Below are 21,990 nucleotides of genomic sequence, written 5' to 3'. Positions count from 1 at the left end.
CTTTAAATCTGCTTTGCACCATTGGAGAAGCACAGACAGACTGAATGGGGCTGAAGATCTGGCTCACTATGGACCTCAGAGTAAACTTTGATACAGTCTGACTACTTCTGTACAATGACTATGTGTGTTTCTACCAATATACGACCACAAAAGCTTTCAGCATTATAGTCTGAAGCAGGGATATTCTGATCTGAAATGCGTTGTTCTTTAAAATCAGCACCCAGTGTTGTTTTTATTTCCGCTGTCATTTTCTTTAGCGTCACTAATAAACCAGTCAAAGGCAAGTTTGCAGCGTTTGATGCTGATGAAAAAGGAAATTAATCCCTTATCTAATCTAGTGAGGTGCAGTCTGTTTATCTCATGGGTGATGCTCTCGGCAGCTCAGTTGAAGACTGCTGGATATATGTCTGCTGCTCCGTTTGATCTTGGGTGTTCCCGACAAGCCAATTTTAGAAATACCTAGTCAATAGTGCCCAGCGTGCCAGATTCTGCTCTGGTGTAAAAAGACTTCACTGGAGTCACTCCACATGGCCACTGGGATAAGGGCTTGATTTTGCAAGGCACTGAGAATCCTGCTCCTGAGCCAGACAGATCACATGATTTGCTGGGGCAGGGCCAGAGTGACGCTGTGCTGAAAGTTAAACACGTGCTTCAGTGCTTTGCCCAAGTGAGAGGGCAACTTTCAGGGCCACATCCTAAATGAGAGCAGATTTTGACAGTCTCTGTTTCAGGAACTTCATTGATTCTTTTTAAAGACACCCATGGTTCCATTATACACAGCTAAAGCAGAACTTAAGTGAAAATCAAGATCAAATATAGACTGGATTATCCCTCGAAGAACGGCTATTTAAAAAATGTCCATATCAAACATCTGCAAGCAGCTCTCACCATGCATCCCTGTTTGGCCCTGGACAAGAAAATATAAGTAGTGCATTACATGAGGTAAAACTCTTTCCAGTTAATCTGGGCTATGCAGTGCAATGATTTCCACTAAGCCAATCAAGGACTCAGGCTAACGGGCACAAGATGTGTATCTTTCGACCATCCCTTATAAAGCGATAGAATAGGCTAAAAATACCCCAACCGCAAAACAGGCCTTTTGTAGCTAACAAAGTGACATTTTAAAATGAGCAGCTCTAACGTACAGGGAACAACTATCTTACCTGGCGTAGAATGACCATGGTTCCTACGTAAACACATCAGCAATTGCCACTAGTAGCCCTGAAACAGAAAAGAAATTGAGCATTGAGATGATTGACAAATTCTCGCACTCATAGCCTGATCTCAGGAATGATGTGATGGCTTAAGAGATATAACTCTTCAAAGGTGGGCTTTGGGAGCACTTACAAACAATAGATGGGACTGTAAAGTTAATGGCTTTATACCATTAGTTCCAGACAGCGAAAGATAATCCTCTAATACATCCACATTAATACCGACACATTGCTGAATTAGACAAGCTGGCCTCCTCGGGTGATAAGAACAGATTCTTTTTGTTGATCTTTTTTGCAGAACATTTGAACATTTGTAAACTGAATCTTACAAAGTTAGCCAAAGAATAACTGAATAAAGACATTATGATTTATTATTTATTTGAATGGGGCCCCGTTGTGCAAGCTGCCATCCAAACCAGCAGAAGAAAGACGATCCGATCCCCATAGAGCCCAAAGAATTTAGGCCAAGGTGAGGGCTGCTTGAAAGTTTTCCACTGAAACAGTTTTTCAATGGAAATTTGCATTTTTGGCTTAAAATACTTTGCAAAAATTATTTGCTTTTCTTAGAAAATGTTGACTTTTTATTGTAAAAACAAACAGCTGAAAACCAAAACTTTTAATTCAGAAATGTCAGAATATTTCTTCATGATATTTTTGATCAAGATGAAATATTTTATTTTGGGTCTGCTTGATATTAAACCATATCCTCCTGAGACATCACAGGGCCTTGAGGGAGATGGCTGATCTGACACTTCCAAGAGCTACAGCAGTTGCCCATGTATACTCTAAATCACCTGCAGAAAGAAAGGATGGTCTAGTGGTAGGGTGATAGCAGGGGAGTTCTGGGTTCAATTCCTTGCTCCACCACAAACTTCCTGTGTGATCTTCAGTAGGTCTCTTTGTCCCTGAGGCCATCTGTAAAATGATGATAATTATAGCATTTTCCTACTTCACAGAGGCACTGTGAGGATAAATACATAGAAATAATTAGGTGTTCAGATACTGTTGTGATGGGAATTGTGTAAGTACTCACATGTTTTTTATGGAACGGCTGCCATATGAGGTGAGATTAGTAAGACTGGGACTTTTCAGCTTGGAAAAGAGACGACTAAGGGGGATATGATAGAGGTCTATAAAATCATGACTAGTGTGGAGATAGTAAATAAGGAAGTGTTATTTACTCCTTCTCATAACACAAGAACTAGGGGTCACCAAATGAAATTAATTGGCAGAAGGTTTAAAACAAACAAAAGGAAGTATTTTTTCACACAACGCACAGTCAACCTGTGGAACTCTTTGCCAGAGGATGTTGTGAAGGCCAAGACTATAACAGGTTCAAAAAAGAACTAGATAAGTTAATGGAGGATAGGTCCATCAATGGCTATTAGCCAGGATGGGCAGGGATGGTGTCCCTAGCCTCTTTTTGCCAGAAGCTGGGAATGGGCGACAGGGGATGGATCACTTGATGATTACCTGTTCCGTTCATTCCCTCTGGGGCACCTGATATTGGCCACTGTTGGAAGACAGGATTCTGGGCTAGATGGACCTTTGGTCTGACCCAGTATGGCCGTTCTTATGTTTTGGAGAAAGAGCTCTACTACTTCAACCACCCAATGCAGGGAAACTCAAAAGAGTTTAAACAAAAGGCCTCTGTGCCAAACTGTGTCACAGGCAGCAGTCAAATCCAAGAAGATGGCTGCCATCTTTAGATTTTTTGAAAACCATTTTTGATAAAGGTGGTCAAGGCCGATACCATTCAATGTGTACGTCAATGACCTACCAGCTACACTCTCACGCAAGTTTATCTATGCCGATGGGACCAAGCTCCATCCTTCTCAGAAATTGACATGGTCTTGAACAAAGAAGCTCCTGGCAGACTATTGCAGTCAATAGTGCCTGCAGCTGACCGTTTCCAGTGTATTCCATCTGCACAATGCAAGCGCAAGCCACGAGTTAAACATTTTCCTCAATGGCCAATGCCTGCAGCATAATCCAAACCCATCTTTCCTTTGGTGTGACATTAGATGGGTCGTTAACGTACCACAACCACTTGAGGAAGACGGCAGCCAAAGTCAGCACTCAGAGCAACCTGCTCAGAAAATTGGCCGGTTCAACCTGGGGTGCAAGCGCCCAGACACTTAGATCATCAGCCCTTGCCCTCTGTTATTCAACAGCAAAGTACTGTGCTCCTGCCTGGTGTTGCTCGTCTCACATGAAGCTGGTCAATGTAGAGCTTAACAAAGCTATGCATATTGTTACCAGAATTTACGGGCAACTCCGTTGCCATGGCTACTGATACTTGGTACCATAGCTCCGCCCTTCATTCACCATGGAAAGGCCTCTGTCAAGTTGGTGGCTAAGATTTGTGAGAATAGTGACCTGCCATTGTACGCAGACCTCTTCTACCACCCACCAGCTCGCCTGTCTTCTAGATGCTCTTTGTGGTCACTTATACCACCACAGGACATGATGGTGGAATCTGGTTGGCGCAACGAGTGGTCAGTAATAACAGTCATTAATCACTCTCTCATCACTGACCCAACCATCTGTCCACCAGGTTTTGATTTGCCAAGGCACCTGTGGTCATCGCTGAACCGGTTTGGAACAGGACAGGGCAGCTGTGTGGCCAGTCTCTTTAAATGGAGTTTTTCTAATGACCCGGTCAACTTCAGACTATGTCGCATTTCCTTGTTGAGTGCCCACTGACTTATTTTGATGGTGGGCTACCGGCTCTCCACGTAGCTGATGAAGTCACCATTAAATGGCTGGGCACATTGTGCATACGCCGATGATGATCGTCACAGTGCCTAACGGAAGTTGTAGTTTTGGTGCCTCATGCCCCCATTCTCCTTTATGGGCAAGGCTCACTGGTTAGACTACATCTCCCATGATGCACCACAGCCACATGACTCACATGACACACTGAGATGGGTCCACAAGAGGGGAGATCATAGTGCATCATGGGAGATGTAGGCTGGCCAGGGAACCTGGACCATCAGGGAGAACAGGGGCATGCGACACGTGAACTACAACTCCCATGAGGAACTGAAGAAGTATAGGCAGACACAGTTTAATCTGAAATTGACACAAAACATTTCAATTTGGTTTGTCAAACCAAACTATTTTGATTCCGGGCAATCCGACCCAAACCCAAACATTTTGTTTCAATTTTCCTCATGGAAACTTTCAGTTTTCAGATGAAATTTTTCAGCGTTTGAGTTTTCAATAAAAAGACATTTTCCAGGAAAGTTTTAGACAATAATAATATTTTGTTTTCTTTTCCAACTAGCTGTGATCACGATGTTATAGAAGGATACAGAAACTAGCGGTGGGGGATTCAGCCTTAAAAAAGTAAGGCATATACTGTTGTATGTGGGTGTCCTAATATAATTTTCTCTGGATACCTAAAACAATCATTTGCTTCTACAGCAATCATCACACGACTAAAATAAGAAGTTCCGTAGCTCATGATTTAGGTCTTGTCTACACTGGGATTAGCACCAATTTTAGCCATTGGCGGTAGCAATCTATGAAGTTTAACAATCCTAGTGTAGACAAAGAAAGCTGCCATTTGAACTAGTGGAGTCTGAAACTGAGATTAACTCAAATTATATAAATCATGGTTTTCACATTCATAGATTTTAAAAGCCTGAAGGGACCATTATGATCATCTAGTCTGACCTCCGACATAACACAAGCCACAAAATTTCACCCAGTAACTCCTGCACAAAACCTATAATTTCTGGTTCAGCTAAAGTGTATCTTTTAGAAAGACACCCAGTCTGGATTTAAAGACTTCAAGTGAAAGAGAATTCCTAGGTAATTTGTCCCAGTGGTTAATTACCCTTACTGTTAAAAATATGTGCCTTATTTCTAGTCTGAATTTGTTTCGTTTCAGCTTCTAGCAACTGGATTTTGTTATACTTTTGTCTGCTAGATTAAAGAGCCCTCCACTACCAGAAATGTTTTCCCTCCATAGACCATGATCAAGTCCCCTTTTAACCTTATGTTGATAAACTAAGAAAAAGTACAGAGAAGGGCAACAAAAATGATTATGAGTATGGAACAGCTTCCATATGAGGAGAGATTAAAAAGCCAGGGACCGTTCAGCTTGGAAAAGACACGACAGAAGGGGAAATCAGAGAGGTCTATAAAATCTGAACGGTGTGGAGAAAGTGGATAAGGGTTAAATGAACTATGGGTCATGGGGTGAAATTAATAGGCAGCAGGTTTAAAACAAGCATAAGGAAGCACTTCTTCGTACAATGCACAGTCAACCTGGGGAACTCATTGCCAGAAGGTGTTGTGAAGGTGAAAAATATAACTAGGTTAAAAAAAGAATTAAATGAGTTCATGGAGGATAGGTCCATCAGTGGCTATTATCCAAGATGGTAAGGGACTCAACCCCATGCCTTCGTGTCCCTAAACCTCTGTCTGCTAGAAGCTGGGACTGAATGACAGGGATGGATCACTTTGTAAATTGCCCTGTTCTGTTCACTCCCTCTGAAGCATCCGGCACAAGCCACTGTTGGAAGACAGGATACCCATTAGTCTGACCCAGTATGGCTGCTCTTATGTTCTTATTCCACTTGTTTGGTCACTTGACCTCAAATCCTTGTGATAGCTCTGTAGTGAGCCCTTTCCAATGTGTCAAAGTCTTTTTAAAGAGTGGGCACTAGTTGTCCCTATCTACACTTGGAGTTTGCATTGATGCCTGGCTAACTATGGCTGAAATCCCCAGTATAGACCAAGCCACAGACCAGGTCCAGTAAGTGCCCTTATGAAGGTTCTCCTCGTTCAAAAGCTTTTTAAACAGTTATACCAGTATGCTCATAGGAGATGTCTTTCAAACCAGTAAGAGCTTTAAATCCATAGACATTTTAGGCCCAATTTTCAGGTTTGTAGCACTTGGCATAAGAGCCAATGGAGTGGAATAGGACACCTTACACATCCCTAATTCTGGGATTCGGGAAGGCCCAGTTCAGACCACTGCATGATCTGGAACAGTTGCATCCAGCTGCCAACAGCCAGCCCATATTTGGGGCTGAAGATCTGGTCCTTTAAATGCAACTCATTCTGCTTTAAGGGATCCTGGGCTGGATTTGTTAACAGCAGATAGGTACTGTGCCATTCCTTAAGCATTAATGCAGGGCACTTCCTGGGCATTAATGAACCGCTGTGAGCAGCTGGCATTCTAAGAGCAGCTAAGGGATCCCAGCCGCCTTCAGGAAATGATTGCAGCCAAAATCATCACAAATATGAACGGACAGTGGAAAAATCCATAATTGGAGGCATTTTTGTAATGGGTCAGGCCAGTTTCAGTTGTGTACAGAGCAGCTCAAGAGAGCTATGATGGGAGGCAGTGCTGTCCTGGCTCTGCCACTGGCCTGCTGTGACAAGTCAGTTCACCTTTCTGTGCCTCAGTTTCCCCATCCATAAAATGAGGATAATGACACTCACATTTACAGAATGGCTAAGTTTCACAGATGAAAAGTGCTACATAGGATGATTATTGCCCAGCTCATTAACCAGTCAGATTGCTTGCATTATCTTGCCTCATCACACCATGCTTATTGTTACATGATAAGGGTCTGGCACAGTGCCGACAGAGACACAGCCTTCGTGGTATAAGCAACAGGCTCGGAACACAGTTTCCAGAATACTCCTAGATCCATAGGCTCAGAGATCAGTAAAGTTGCTTCAGTCTTTCATCCCTTCCAAAGCAAAGTGAGTCTCATGCAGGTCACTCTGTGATGTCCTTTCAGACGATACCGTACACAGCGATTCTGTCCACTCAGCATGTCATATAGTGCTTGTTGCTAGATTTGGTGGCCCCCATCCCCATTGTCCTTGGCCAGAAATTCTGCTGCTCCCACTCTTATTCAGTGTGCTGCGAGACAGCTGGCTTATGTACGTAGGATCTGACTGTGCCTCCTACAATGAGAAAACCTGAGTGGGGAGGGACAGAAACCCTTGTGGGCTTCCTGGGGGAGGGGGGAGAGGGAGTGGGGAAAGGATTGAGATTGCACTGCGCAACCCCACATGGATAAGGGATTTGTCAATACACAAACCCATCCATGGGAAGAGTCCATGCCTATGTACTGGCTCCTTGCCCGTTGTTGCCCTGTCCCAGTTAATTGATAATGCCACTTGCTCCAGCCCCCTCCTACCCATGGAGCCCAGGACCACAGAGCCCAGCTGTCTTCGGGAAGCCCTGTAAGATTCATCTATATGCCCAGGTTTTTCCATAAATTCCAGCTCACTTTCCCTCATCGTCTCCTGGCAGCATCCTCCTCATCGCTACTCTTCTAGAATCCTGGTGTGGAGTGGGGAGAATCAGACACTGATTTATTGCTCCTGAAGAGAAACATTGACTGAGGCTCAGGTAAAGTTTGGTGTGCATTCAAAACAGGAAGCCAATAGGCCAGATCCACTCCTGCAGAGTGGGGTGGAGTGTACAAATTACACAGCCACACCCCAGCAGGAAGGACACAGAGTACAAAGTCAGGCTCTGCTCCATTCACCAACTTTTGAATGTTACCAGGTAGCTGGAGTGCTAATGAGACACAAATGTCCAGATTTATTGATAATTGGCCTGGAGGCAGACAACAGGGCAAGGTGCTGCTTAGTAGGAAGTGCCAGTGAGCTACAGAGAGAGAGGTTTTGTAATCATCACGACAATTGTTCGCTGTGGTAGGCAAGTAGATATCCAGCTCACTGATTTGTTACAGTTCCTTTGGGAAAGGTGTCTCCTGCACACCTCTTGTAGGCAGGATAAAACAGGGAGGCTGAGGAGTGAGGACTTGATTCTGCATTGCCTTGCACCTTGTGCAGTTATTTACAGCCGGACAAAGTGCATGTACAGAGGCTAGGTAGTGTTATAAACTCCAATTTGTAGAGGTGTAAATGATCACACAAGCGGAAAGGCTATGGGGATCAGGCTGTGAACAAGTACTGGGACTGGATTACTATATGTCAGCCTGACATCGATCTCAGGCAAGATAATGGAGCAGCTGATGAAAGGAGGGGGGTGTAATTAATGCAAATCATTATGGAAAATAGAGCCTGTCAAACTACACTGATACCTTTTATGAGATTACAAGTTTGGTTGATTATGTCAACACTATTACCTTCAAGAAATCTAAGTATATAAAGGCATCCAACTTGGTACCACACAACATTTTGATTAAAAAACTAGAACAGTATGAACTTAACCTGGCACACATTAAATAGATTAAAAACTGGCTAACTGATAGGTCTCAAAATGTATTTGTAAATAGGGAGTTGTCATCGAGTGGGTGTGTTTCTAGTGGGGTCCCACAGGAATCAGTTCTTGGCCCTACTCTATTTAACATGTTTAATCAACGACCAAGAAGAAAACCTAGACTCTTCACTTATAAAGTCTGCAGATGACATAAAAATTGGGGGAGTGGTAAGTAACAAAGAGGACAGGGAACTGATTCAGAGCGATCTGGGTCCCTTGGTAAATGGGGTGCAAGCAAACAATGTGTGTTTTAATATGACTAAATGTAAATGTCTACATCCAGAACAAAGATTGTAGGCCACACTTACAGGATGTGGGACTCTATCCTGGGAAGCAGTGACTCTGAAAAAGATTTGGGGGTTGTGGTGGATAATCAGCTGAACATGAGCTCCCGGTGTGATGCTGGTCAAAAGACCTAATGCCATCCTGGGATGCATAAACAGGGGAATCTCGAGTAGGAGCAGAGAGGTTATTTCACCTCTGTATTTGGCACTTGTGTAACTGCTGGAATCCTGCGTCCAGTTCTGGAGTCCACAATTGAGAAAGGATGCTGATAAATTGGAGAGGGACCAGAGAAAAGCTCTGAAAGTGATTAAAGGATTAGAAACCTGCCTTCTAGCAATAGACTCAAGGAGCTCAATCTATTTAGCTTAATAAAGAGAAGGTTAAGAGGTGGTGATTACAGTCCATAAGTATCTACATGGGGAGAAAATATTTAATAATGGGCTCTTCAATCTAGCACACAAAGATATAACATGATCCAATGACTGGAAGTTGAAGCTAGACAAATTCAGACTGGAAATAAGGGGTAAATTTTTTTAACAGTGAGGGTAATTAACCGTTGGAACAATTTACCAATTGTTGGCAGATTCTCCAACACTGACAATTTGGAAATCAAGATCGGATGTTTTTCTAGAAGATCTGCTGTAGGAATTACTTTGGGACAGTTCTGTGGCCTGTGCTATATGGGAGGTCAGACGAGCCGATCACAGCGCTACCTTCTTGCCTTGGTATCTATCCTCTCAACCCCTAGGTCAAGACAGAGGCACATTAGCAGGGCCATGCTGAGAAGCTCACACTGCCACTGCCCATACTGAACCTGTTCTCCGCCCTTTAGTCTCTAAGGCTGACAACTTGGCGTCTTTCACCAGCACTAAATCCTCTCAACTGTCTGCAGCTGAAAATACATATCCTGGGACCAAGGCGTGATCAGTCCTTTGATATATGTACTCTCCATTGGTTTGATCCTCCACCTCCTTGCAACTTGTGGTCACGTACATGCGTCAATCTCTTGATACCTTCACTGTCCCAGCGCTCCTAGCACTCATTTGTATTGCAGCTTGGGGGGGAGAACGGGAGGCTACCCCAATGACTCTTCAGCTGAGTTAGACTCGAGAGTGACAGCTGGGCATGTTTACCTTATTGGTTCTTAAAACATAACGACCGATTAAAAACCAACAGGGCTGTAGTGCAAATACAGAAAACATAAGAAACATGGACAAAGCTCTACACTGGGTGTGAAAAGCATGGGTTTTCTACTGTAATCTCTCTCAGCTGGCAGTCTCTGAAATCAGTTCATGAAAGACAGATGGAGAACAATCACCTGACAGGCCATGCTGCTTCTGGAATCACTCCAGCAAGCTAATGCTCAGGAGCACATGCTAATTAACCAGTGGTTAGGAGGAATTCCAGTCTTTAATTCTAAGCACAAATTCTATTCTTCTCTCCTGAGGCTTCAAGTTTCAACTAATTTCTCATCTAAAAATGAATTTGAAGAATCCGATTATCTTAAGGAGGAGTTGCATTTTCATACAAGGGCATTCATTAAAAGTGTAATTGTATTTAATATAGCACAGCATACAGAACATCCTTTGGATCGCATTCTTGGTGACCTAACAAGCTGTGAATGGTCAATCAGCATATTCACCATCTTAGATATACCGCCAAAACAGTCTAGCAGAGAGAGATTAAATACACTGATGCTCTCTGCACATTATCACACTTACCCAGTATCCTCAAAAGGAGAGATTGGGCTGTGGTTAGAGGGTTTCCAATGTATTTTAGTGTTTACCTGAAAAACTACATTAAGAAACCTCGGGAATGGAGGTTGTTCATAACTCTGCAATGTCTGTAACGCTGAACAAAACATTACAGTGGTTCTTTCAAAAGTTTACAGCTGCACATTGACTTAAAATACAGCTTTGAAACTTTACTATGCAGAAGAAAAATGCCGCTTTCCCTTTTATTGTTTTAGTAGTTTACCTTTAACACAGTACTATACTGTATTTACTTCTTTTTTTTTTGGTCTCTGCTGCTGCCTGAGGGTATGTCTACACTACGAAATTAAGTTGAATTTATAGAAGTCAGTTTTGTAGAAAGCCTTTTTATACAGTCGATTGTGTGTGTCCCCACACAAATGCTCTAAGTGCATGTAGTCGGCGGAGTGCGTCCACAGTACCGAGGCAACCGTCAACTTCCGGAGCATTGCACTATGGGTAACTATCCCACAGTTCCCGCAGTCTCCACCGCCCATTTGAATTCTGGGTAGAAATCCCAGTGCCTGATGGGGCTAAAACATTGTCGCGGGTGGCTCTGGGTACATATCGTCAGGCCCCCCCTTCCCTCCCTCCTTCCGTGAAAGCAACGGCAGACAATCATTTTGCACCTTTCTTCTTGAGTTACCTGTGCAGACGCCATACCATGGCAAGCATGGAGCCTGCTCAGCTCACCGTCACCGTATGTCTCCTGGGTGCTGGCAGACGTGGTACTGCATTGCTACACAGCAGCAGCTCATTGCCTTTTGGCAGCAGACAGTGCAGTATGACTGGTAGCCATCATCTATGTAGTCCTGGGTACTCTTTTAACCTACCTCGATGAGGTCAGGGGCGCCTGGGCAAACATGGGAGTGACTCAGCCAGGTCATTTCCCTTTTAAGTTTCGTCTCATGGCGATTGAGTCCTACTGGCAGTGCACTGTCTTTTAATCAGCAGCCAGCAGAAGATGATGGTCAGCAGTCATACTGCACCGTCTTCTGCCGAGCACCCAGGAGATGATGATGGCTAGCGGTCGTACTGCACAGTCTGCTGCCAGCAAGATGTATAAAGATAGATGAAGTGGCTCAAAACAAGAAATAGACCAGATTTGTTTTGTATTCATTTTCTCCTCCCTCCCTCCATGAAATCAATGGCCTGCTAAACCCAGTTTTGAGTTCTATCCTTGAGGTTTTGAGTTTTATCCTTGAGGGGGCCATTCTGTTTCTCGCAAAGCTACCCTCTTTGTTGATTTTAATTCCCTGTAAGCCAACCCTGGTAAGCCATGTCATCAGTCGCCCCTCCCTCCGTCAGGGCAACGGCAGACAATCGTTCCGCGCCTTTTTTCTGTGCAGATGCCATACCACGGCAAGCATGGAGACCGCTGAGCTCACTTTGGCAGTTAGGAGCACATTAAACACCACACGCATTATCCAGCAGCATATGCAGCACCAGAACCTGGCAAAGCGAAACCGGGCGAGTAGGCGACATCAGCGCAGTGACGAGAGTGATGAGGACATGGACACAGACTTCTCTCAAAGCACGGGCCCTGGCAATGTGGGCATCATGGTGCTAATGGGGCAGGTTCATGCAGTGGAATGCCGATTCTGGGCCCAGGAAACAAGCACAGACTGGTGGGACTGCATAGTGTTGCAGGTCTGGGACGATTCCCAATGGCTGCGAAATTTTGCATGCATAAGGGCACTTTCATGGAACTTTGTGACCTGCTTTCCCCTGCCCTGAGGCGCAAGAATACCAAGATGAGAGCAGCCCTCACAGTTGAGAAATGAGTGGCAATAGCCCTGTGGAAGCTTGCAATGCCAGACAGCTACCGGTCAATTGGGAATCAATTTGGAGTGGGCAAATCTACTGTGGGGGCTGCTGTGATGCAAGTAGCCAACGCAATCAAAGATCTGCTGATATCAAGGGTAGTGACCCTGGGAAATGTGCAGGTCATAGTGGATGGCTTTGCTGCAATGGGATTCCCTAACTGTGGTGGGGCCATAGACGGAACCCATATCCCTATCTTGGCACCGGAGCACCAAGCCGGTGAGTACATAAACCGCAAGGGGTACTTTTCAATAGTGCTGCAAGCACTGGTGGATCACAAGGGACGTTTCACCAACATCAACATGGGATGGCTGGGAAAGGTAAATGACGCTCACATCTTCAGGAACTCTGGTCTGTTTCAAAAGCTGCAGGAAGGGACTTTATTCCCAGACCAGAAAATAACCATTGGGGATGTTGAAATGCCTATAGTTATCCTTGGGGACCCAGCCTACCCCTTAACGCCATGGCTCATGAAGCCATACACAGGCAGCCTGGACAGCAGTCAGGAGCTGTTCAACTACAGGCTGAGCAAGTGCAGAACGGTGGTAGAATGTGCATTTGGATGTTTAAAAGCGCGCTGGCGCAGATTACTGACTCGGTTAGACCTCAGCGAAACCAATATTCCCACTGTTATTACTGCTTGCTGTGCACTCCAATATCTGTGAGAGTAACGGGGAGATGTTTATGGCGGGGTGGGAGGTTGAGGCAAATCGCCTGGCTGCTGGTTACACACAGCCAGACACCAGGGCGGTTAGAAGAGCACAGGAGGGCGCAGTGCGCACCAGAGAAGCTTTGAAAACCAGTTTCATGACTGGCCAGGCTACGGTGTAAAAGTTCTGTTTGTTTTTCCTTGATGAAAACCCCCGCCCCTTGGTTCACTCTACTTCCCTGTAAGCTACCCACCCCCTCCTCCTCCCTTCAATCACCACTTGCAGAGGCAATAAAGTCATTGTTGCTTCACACATTCATGCATTCTTTATTAATTCATCACACAAATAGGGGGATAACTACCAAGGTAGCCCAGGAGGGGTGGTGGAGGAGAGAAACACCAGGAGGGGTGGTGGAGGAGGGAAGGACAAGGCCACACAGCACTTTAAAAGTTTAAAACTTTAAAACTTATTGAATGCCAGCCTTCTGTTGCTTGGGCAATCCTCTGGGGTGGAGTGGCTGGGTGGCCGGAGGCCCCCCCCATTGCGTTCTTGGGCATCTGGGTGAGGAGGCTATGGAACTTGGGGAGGAGGGTGGTTGGTTACACAGGGGCTGTAGCGGCGGTCTGTGCTCCTGCTGCCTTTCCTGCAGCTCAACCATACACTGGAGCATATTAGTTTGATCCTCCAGCAGCCTCAGCATTGAATCCTGCCTCCTCACATCATGCTGCCGCCACCTTTCAGCTTCAGCCCTCTCTTCAGTCCGCCACCTCTCCTCCCGGTCATTTTGTGCTTTCCTGCACTCTGACATTGTTTGCCTCCATGCATTCGTCTGTGCTCTGTCAGTGTGGGAGGACAGCATGAGCTCAGAGAACATTTCATCATGAATGCGTTTTTTTCACCTTCTAATCTTCGCTAGCCTCTGGGAAGGAGAAGATCCTGTGATCCTTGAAACACATGCAGCTGGTGGAGAAAAAAAAAAGGAACAGTGATATTTTAAAAGACACATTTTATAGAACAATGGGTACACTCTTTCATGGTAAACCTTGCTGTTAACATTATATACATAGCACATGTGCTTTCATTCCAAGGTCGCATTTTGCCTCCCCCCACCGCGTGGCTAACCCCTCCCCGTGGCTGACAGCGGGGAACATTTCTGTTCAGCCACAGGCAAACAGCCCAGCAGGAATGGGCACCTCTGAATGTCCCCTTAAGAAAAGCACTCTATTTCAACCAGGTGACCATGAATGATATCACTCTCCTGAGGATAACACAGAGAGATAAAGAACGGATGTTGTTTGAATGCCAGCAAACATACACTGCAATGGTTTGTTCTACAATGATTCCTGAGTACGTGTTACTGGCTTGGAGTGGGAAAGTGTCCTACCATGGTGGACGGAATAAGGCTACCCTCCCCAGAAACCTTTTGCAAAGGCTTTGGGAGTACATCCAGGAGAGCTGCAAATGCCAGGGCAAATTAATCATTAAACATGCTTGCTTTTAAACCATGTATAGTATTTTAAAAGGTACACTCACCAGAGGTCCCTTCTCCACCTGGCGGGTCTGGGAGGCAGCCTTGGGTGGGTTCGGGGGGTACTGGCTCCAGGTCCAGGGTGAGAAACAGTTTGTGGCTGTTGGGAAAACCGGTTTCTCCGCTTGCTTGCTGTGAGCTATCATCTTCCTCATCCCCAAAACCTGCTTCCGTGTTGCCTCCATCTCCATTGAAGGAGTCAAACAACACGGCTGGGGTAGTGGTGGCTGAACCCCCTAAAATGGCATGCAGCTCATCATAGAAGTGGCATGTTTGGGGCTCTGACCCGGAGCGGCCGTTCACCTCTCTGGGTTTCTGGTAGGCTTGCCTCAGCTCCTTAAGTTTCACGCGGCACTGCTTCAGGTCCCTGTTATGGCCTCTGTCCTTCATGCCCTGGGAGATTTTGACAAACGTTTTGGCATTTCGAAAACTGGAACGTAGTTCTGATAACATGGATTCCTCTCCCCATACAGCGATCAGATCCCATACCTCCCGTTCAGTCCATGCTGGAGCTCTTTTGCGATTCTGGGACTCCATCATGGTCACCTCTGCTGATGAGCTCTGCATGGTCACCTGCAGCTTGCCACGCTGGCCAAACAGGAAATTGAAATTCAAAAGTTCGCAGGCCTTTTCCTGTCTACCTGGCCAGTGCATCTGAGTTGAGAGTGCTGTCCAGAGCGGTCACAATGGAGCACTCTGGGATAGCTCCCGGAGGCCAATACCATCTAATTGTGTCCACAGTACCCCAAATTCGATCCAGCAAGGCCGATTTCAGCGCTAATTCCCTTGTCGGGGGTGCAGTAAGGAAATCGATTTTAAGAGCCCTTTAAGTCGAAAAAAAGGGCTTCGTCATATGGGCAGGTGCAGGTTTAAATCGATTTAATGCTGCTAAATTCGACCTCAACTCCTAGTGTAGACCAGGGCTCAGCGTGTGCTTCCAGTTCCAACTGAGGGGTGCGGTTGACTGGTCAGTTTATAACTCTGGTGTTTGTAACTCTGAGGTTCTACTTTATGTATAAGGAGCCTGATCTACACCAAATCTACTGCGGCTCCACCGGCCGGCACCCCAGACCCTTTAAATCGCTGCTGGAGCCCTGGGCGGCGCGGGCCAGGGAGCACAGATGGACTGCCTGGGGGATGCTGACCCCTCAGCCCCACCCCTTCTGCCTGAGGCGACGCCCTTTCCGGGGGGGCCAGAGCAGCCCCGTACCAGTAAGATCTGCATTTTACTTTCACCCCTGCCTCCTATTGAGATAAGTACTATCTACACTGAAGTGTGACAGTGGCCCAGCTGCAGAACTGACACTAGGGTTCAAATGTAGACAATCCCCACGTTGTTTTGTTTGTTTTGATAACCTAAACAGATTGAGCTCTTTAAGGCTTTGTCTATGCTGCCAATTGAACGACAAAACTTTTGTTGTTCACAAGTGCTTAAAAAAGCCCCTCTCCCGAAAGACAAAAGTTTTGCCGTGGCAAGTGACAGTGTAAATGGCTCGTTGTCGGCAGGAGTGCTCTCAGCAAAAGTGCCAACAAACAGCATTTACACTGCCCGACTTTTAGCGACACAGATGTGTCGCTAAAAGCTGTGTAATGTAGACAAAGCCTAAGTCTCTCCCTGCAAGGCATTCCCCCCAGCCCTTGAAAAATTGCAGAGGGTGCAGTAAAGAGCCACAAAAATGATTCAACATCCTTTTTAAAATTTGGGCATCACAGCAGGATTCACTATTCTAGCATCAGTCTCCGGAATGCCAAACACAGAGGTGAAATCACCTCCCTAGTCCCGTTCACTACTCCCCTGTTAATACATCCAAGGGCCCTCCCTGGCCCTTTTTGCAACAGTGTCGCCTTGGGAGCTCAAATTGAGTTGTTTGCCCACTGTGATCCGTAAAGCCTTCTCAGAGTCACTGCTTTCTGGCAAACAGTCCCCCATTCTGGAGGTGTGGCCTCATTCCTGGTTTCTAGTTTCTTGCATTCGGCTGTATATAAACATTTGGTGTGAATGGGCCCATTTTACCAAGCGATCCAGATTATTCTGTATGACCGCCCTCAGGGTCTCATTCTGAAGGGAGCTGTACAAACATGTAACGAAGGACAGTCCCTGCCCCCAAGGGGCTTGCACACCCTGTAAGGGACAGATTTTGAGTTTACCAGGAAACACGAACAAGGGATGAAGCATTGCAACGCCACCCAGGGACAGATCTGTGCCTCAGACATAGTTTGTCCCCTGGTTCCTGTTACCCAGTGGTTTCAGAACCCACAGCAGTGATAACTTAACTGTTTTACTTTCAGCAATGTCAGGAATAAATTTTGCCTCTAAAAGCCTGCTTTTAAATTAACCCTATACTATGTGGTGTTTTACTTTATTAATTTATGGTGGCTAAATGCACATAATATGGTTGCAATTGGCTTGATTACATTCTGGGGGATGTACACCCCTTAAATTTAGGGAAACAGTTCCCATCTTGCTCCTAGCCAGAAATAATCTGCTACTGGCCCATACCTAGAGCAGGTTACTTCTCTCCCATTGCAACTCAGCTGCACTAGCATTATGGGACAGAGCTGGAGGCAAGGCTCTGCCCATTCCCCCCAGTAGTAGAGACAACCACTCCCAGAGCACCCCCTCATGGCAGGGTTGTCTCTGCCATGCCTTGACTCCATTTTCTCCTTCTTCAGGGCTCCTTAAACAAACTCCACACAGTCAGAAGGAAATTAAACATTCCCCAGCTGGAGGCCCAATTTATTCAGTCCTCAGGGCCCAACCCCAATTCAGTGTCTGTCCGCTAATAATCCAGAATAACACAAAGTCTTTCAAAACACAACACAAACTCACACAGTCCTCCCAGTTTCAGCTGGGCATAGGCCCTCCTCCCTGACAATCTTCTTTTTCTGCCTCCCAGCTGGAGTCTGTCCTTCTCCACAGGCCTTCCCTATGGGTGCTTTCCCCTCTGCTGAGTCAGGGCCCGGCAGACATTGCCACAGATTCCAAGACTTTCCCCTTTCTCTGCAGCTTCCCTACTGGAATCTCCTGACTCCTCTCAGGGGGGGCTCATTCTGTGATCTGGGCTGGCTTGCCCCAGCCCTCCAGTGCTTAAGGGGCGAGCCAGCCTGTGACACTCCCTCTCTCAGTGGGCATCTATGATGAGTAATGCAGCTGGTGGTAGCAGCCTGTCAGAGACTGTTCCCATTCCCCCACTGCACACTGGTGATGCAGGGTAATTTCACAGAGGAGCAAAGCAGCAATTCATACTGGTTAATTCTAGCATTTGATAAGGGGAGCCCTCATTAGAGAGGAAGAACGGCCTAGTGGCTAAAGGACTAGCCGGGGACTTGCAAGATGTAGGTTCAATTCTCTTCGCCATCACAGGCTTCCTGTGTGACCTTGGGCAAGTCATTTAGCCTCCCTGTGCCCCAGTTCAAAATGGGGATAAAAGCACTGCCCTCCCTCACAGGGGGGTTGTGAGGATAAATACACGAACGACTGTGAAGTGCTGTTACTGCAGTAATGTGATCCACATACACACTCCCTTATGCCAGTAGCTACAGGTGCAACTTGTGTCCATTCTCATTGTAAAAGCATCTATCGGGGGTGGGGCTTTTTGTGCGTGTTTGAAGTCTGAACCACCCAGATAGGAACATCGCCAAATCAACAATAACGATAAGGATTATTTCTTGTTACCACAGAAGTGCCTGGAGGCCAGGACCCCCTGGTGCTAGGCGGTGTACAGACACAGAACAGAAAGTCAGCCCCTGCCCACATGAATTTACAATCTCAGTTTAAGATGAGAGTCATTAGGTGGGTGTGACAAACAGATCGGGTTTTAAGGCAGCAGTGAGATGAGTGGCTGTAGCACAGAGTGGAATATGGATGGAGGTGCCTAATGTTAGGCACATGACTTTGAACATTTTAACCAAAGCATTTTAAAGGCTAGGCAGCTGGGGGAACTGCCTTCAGGCTGATCCAGTCGTCACAGCACACCAACTGCCTAACCATTAAAGTGCTTAGGCTAACACGTTTAAACTCACGTGCCTAAATTTAGGTACCTACATCCATATTTGTCACCTAAGCGGCTTGATTTTCAAAGGAGCTGATCACCTGCAGATGAGAGGACAGATGGTCCAGTGGTTAGGGAGTTAGCCTGGGACACCCAGGTTCAACTCCCTCCTCTGCCACAGACCTCCTGTGTGAGTCAGTTAGGCAAGTCAGTTAGGCCCTGGAGGTTTTTCGCCTTCCTCTGTAGCATGGGGCACGGGTCACTTGCTGGAGGATTCTCTGCTCCTTGAAGTCTTTAAACTACGATTTGAGGACTTCAATAGTACAGATATAGGTGTGAGGGGTTTTTTTTTTGTAGGAGTGGTGGGTGAGATTCTGTGGCCTCCGTTGTGCAGGTCAGACTAGATGATCATAATAGTCCCTTCTGACCTAAATATCTATGAATCTATGAGTCTCTCAGTGCCTTAGTTTCCCATCTGCACAGCAGGGATAACAGTACTGCCTTAACTCTCTAGGATATTGTGCAGATAAATCCATTAAAAGATTATAAACCCCTCAGATAATGCGAACCCTATAAGTACCTCAGCCAGACAGTTCCTATTAATTCAATGGGAGCTGCTGGTGCTTGTCACCTCTGAAAAATAGGAGACTTATTTAGGTGCCTGATTTTGAAAATGTGGACCTTTATCTAGAGCAAAATATTTTCTCTTGCTTATCTTTAGTACCTGCAAATACAACTCACTAAGTCCATTAACTATGCTGTGTTTGTACAGTGCTGGTACAGGATCCTGGTTCGCAACTGGGGTTCTTTTGCACTACTGCAATTATAATGCGCTTAGAAAAAAAGTTACCCTAAAGTCCAGTTCTGCTCTGAAAAGTGTCTATATGGAAAAGACACCTTCATGTGCAGCAGATCTGCTCCCTGCGTGAGTTCAGTCGCATCTGCCCACTGCATGACAAAAGTCCGATTTCACTGCATTTCAGTCCGCTTCACCCTGCAAAGTCAATACATCCCAGAGAGAGTGAGCTGGATTGTATGCCTTCTGGTTTACTAATTTTCAATCAGTCACACCAGTGCAAAGTCAAGGAAGGCAACAGGGCTGCAGAGGTGTCCCCAAGGACTTATTTTGGCTCTCAGGATCTATATTGCTGGTGGTCCTGAGAAAGAAGGACCAAACCTTGCAGGACTGGCAGTCAGACACCTATTGTCAACAGTTAACATCTCCCATCCAAAGATCTCAATGTGTTTTACTAGAATCGTTATATTATGATGAATGGTTATTGCTTATTGGATACGTCCCAAAGATAGCCAGGCACTTCAGAGGACAAAGAATGACACTGTCCCTGCCTGAAAGCACTTACAAGCTACACTGTAGGCGTGACACAGTGAGTGGTCGTGGCATACAGCAGGGAGTGGTGGGAACAAAGGATGAAGGTTGTGGTAATACTGTTACGTAGATACTGAGGCACATTATGGGACTTCGATTAAGATTTCTTTTCTCTGAACATATATTTATAAGTATAAGATTGCTCTCAGAGAGTGAGTATCTTTGACTTGTGTATTGTGTGTATCACAGAACAGGCATGTGCTTAAGAGCTATTGAAAGCCAGGCTGGTGGTTCTGGAGACTAGGAAAGAGAGGTTATTCTGTCCATCAAAAGCCGCGTGAAGACAGGATCAGAGATACTTGCAAACATACTGAATTCAGTGTCACAACAACCTTGTGAAGTAGGAAAGTATTATTACTATTTATTACCTGCATTGCAGTGACACTGACAGGCCCCAGTGGAGATTGGGGGCCCACTGCGCTAGGTGCTGTACAAAAACATCGTAGAAAACAGTCCCTCTTACAGTCTACATAGAAAAGACAAACAATGGATGGGACAAAGGAAGTATAATTGACTCCTTAATTTCAGAGGGGGAACTGAGGCACAAAGAGGTTAAGTACTTGGCCAAGGCCACAGGAAGCTTGAGAATTGTACCCAGATGGGCAATGCCTTAATCACAGGATCATCCTTCCTCCATTCAATGAAATTAATTCTTCTCTGCCTCAAAGGGATTTTCCACCCACAATGCCCTTGTGAGTTAGGGGATTGTTCATCCTGTTTTTACATATGAAGAAACAGAGGTTATGTGAAGTGACTGGGATGGTGGAAGATCTGGGCTTGGGCCGGTAGAGGTAGGACTTAGGGATGGACGGAGATGTCAAATCCCCAAAGGACTCAGAAAGGTTTGGCTTAGGATCTACATTTTTGGAGGATTATCTAAATATTTTTAAAATATTTAGATAATCCAAACTACCAAGTGGCACCATCTTGAAAGAGGTAACCACACACAGTGCAAGGGATATCTTCAATAGTACACTATCATTATTAATCATATTTATTATAGTAGTTCCCAAGAAGGAGGGCCCATGGTGTGAGGCATTGTACAAACACACAGTAGTAAAACATCCCAGCTCTGAATACCATACAAGGGACAATTACTGGATATGCAACACATCTGTAGGTAGGTCGTGTGTCCAACCCCTTCCAAGCTCAGCCCTCTCCACAGAGTAGTGTTACGTCTTGGGTGACTGGAAAAGTCACACTCACTATATTCAACAGATTGAAAAAGATACAAAAAATTGTGGGACAAAGAAGAAATTGTTTAACTAGGCCATTTTTCAGACTGCGTTGTCATTGCCCCATCCCTCGTTTGCACTTTGTCTACCTAGATAGTAGATCTCAGGGCAAGGATTCTGCCTTCAGACATGCCTGTAAAGCAACTAACACACTATTGACACGATATGAATGATAGTAATGGTGCATGGAATCACAGGAATTAGAGAGGGAGAGGACACCGATTGAGCCATGAAGTACATTTCCCTGCCTATGCATGTATATTCTCCTGTGCTTTTTACCCATCCCGATTCCTATCATTCAAGAGATTGGGCTTTCACCACATCCTTGGAAAAGGTATTCTTCTATCCAGTAGTCACCCCAGTTGCGAAGTCTTCTCTGACATACAGCCTAAATGTTCCTTTGCTCAGTCTGTCTCACTAAGGCACTTTAATGGTCCTCTGTTACCATAGCATCCGAGCATCTTACAATCTTTAACGTATTTATCCTCATACCACCCCTGTGAGGTAGGGCAGTGTTACCATCCCGTTGTACAGAGGGGGAACTGAGGCACAGAGAGGCTAATTGACTTGCCCAATATCACACAGGAAACCTATGGTAGAGCAAAGATTTGAACCTGTCTCATGAATCCCAGCCCAGCACCCTAACCACCAGCCCATCCACCTATTTCCAGCAGCCCCTTTCTCATAATTATAACCCCTTGGATCATCCTAAAGCAGTGGTGGGCAACCTGCGGCCCGTGAGGGTAATCCGCTGGCGGGCCGCGGGACTGTTTGTTTACATTGCCCGTCCGCAGGCACGGCCGCCCGCAGCTCCCAGTGGCTGCGGTTCGCTGTTCTCAGCCAATGGGAACTGCGGGAAG

General features: G+C 45.8%; 1 protein-coding gene across 2 annotated transcripts in view; it reads right to left on the bottom strand.

The window, feature by feature from the left end:
- The window catches only part of MYO7A (myosin VIIA), a 181,379-nt gene that overhangs the window by 137,855 nt on the left and 21,534 nt on the right, over nucleotides 1-21,990 (bottom strand). For both annotated transcript variants that reach the window (XM_043527899.1, XM_043527904.1), the window contains exon 2: nucleotides 1,164-1,221. In XM_043527899.1, the coding sequence (XP_043383834.1) occupies nucleotides 1,164-1,181 (18 nt within the window). In that variant the 5' untranslated portion in view covers nucleotides 1,182-1,221. The remainder of the gene's footprint in view (nucleotides 1-1,163; nucleotides 1,222-21,990) is intronic.

This window comes from Chelonia mydas, chromosome 1, assembly GCF_015237465.2.
Source record: "Chelonia mydas isolate rCheMyd1 chromosome 1, rCheMyd1.pri.v2, whole genome shotgun sequence".
NCBI classification, from domain to species: domain Eukaryota; kingdom Metazoa; phylum Chordata; order Testudines; family Cheloniidae; genus Chelonia; species Chelonia mydas.
This window is presented reverse-complemented; position numbering and strand designations above follow the sequence as displayed.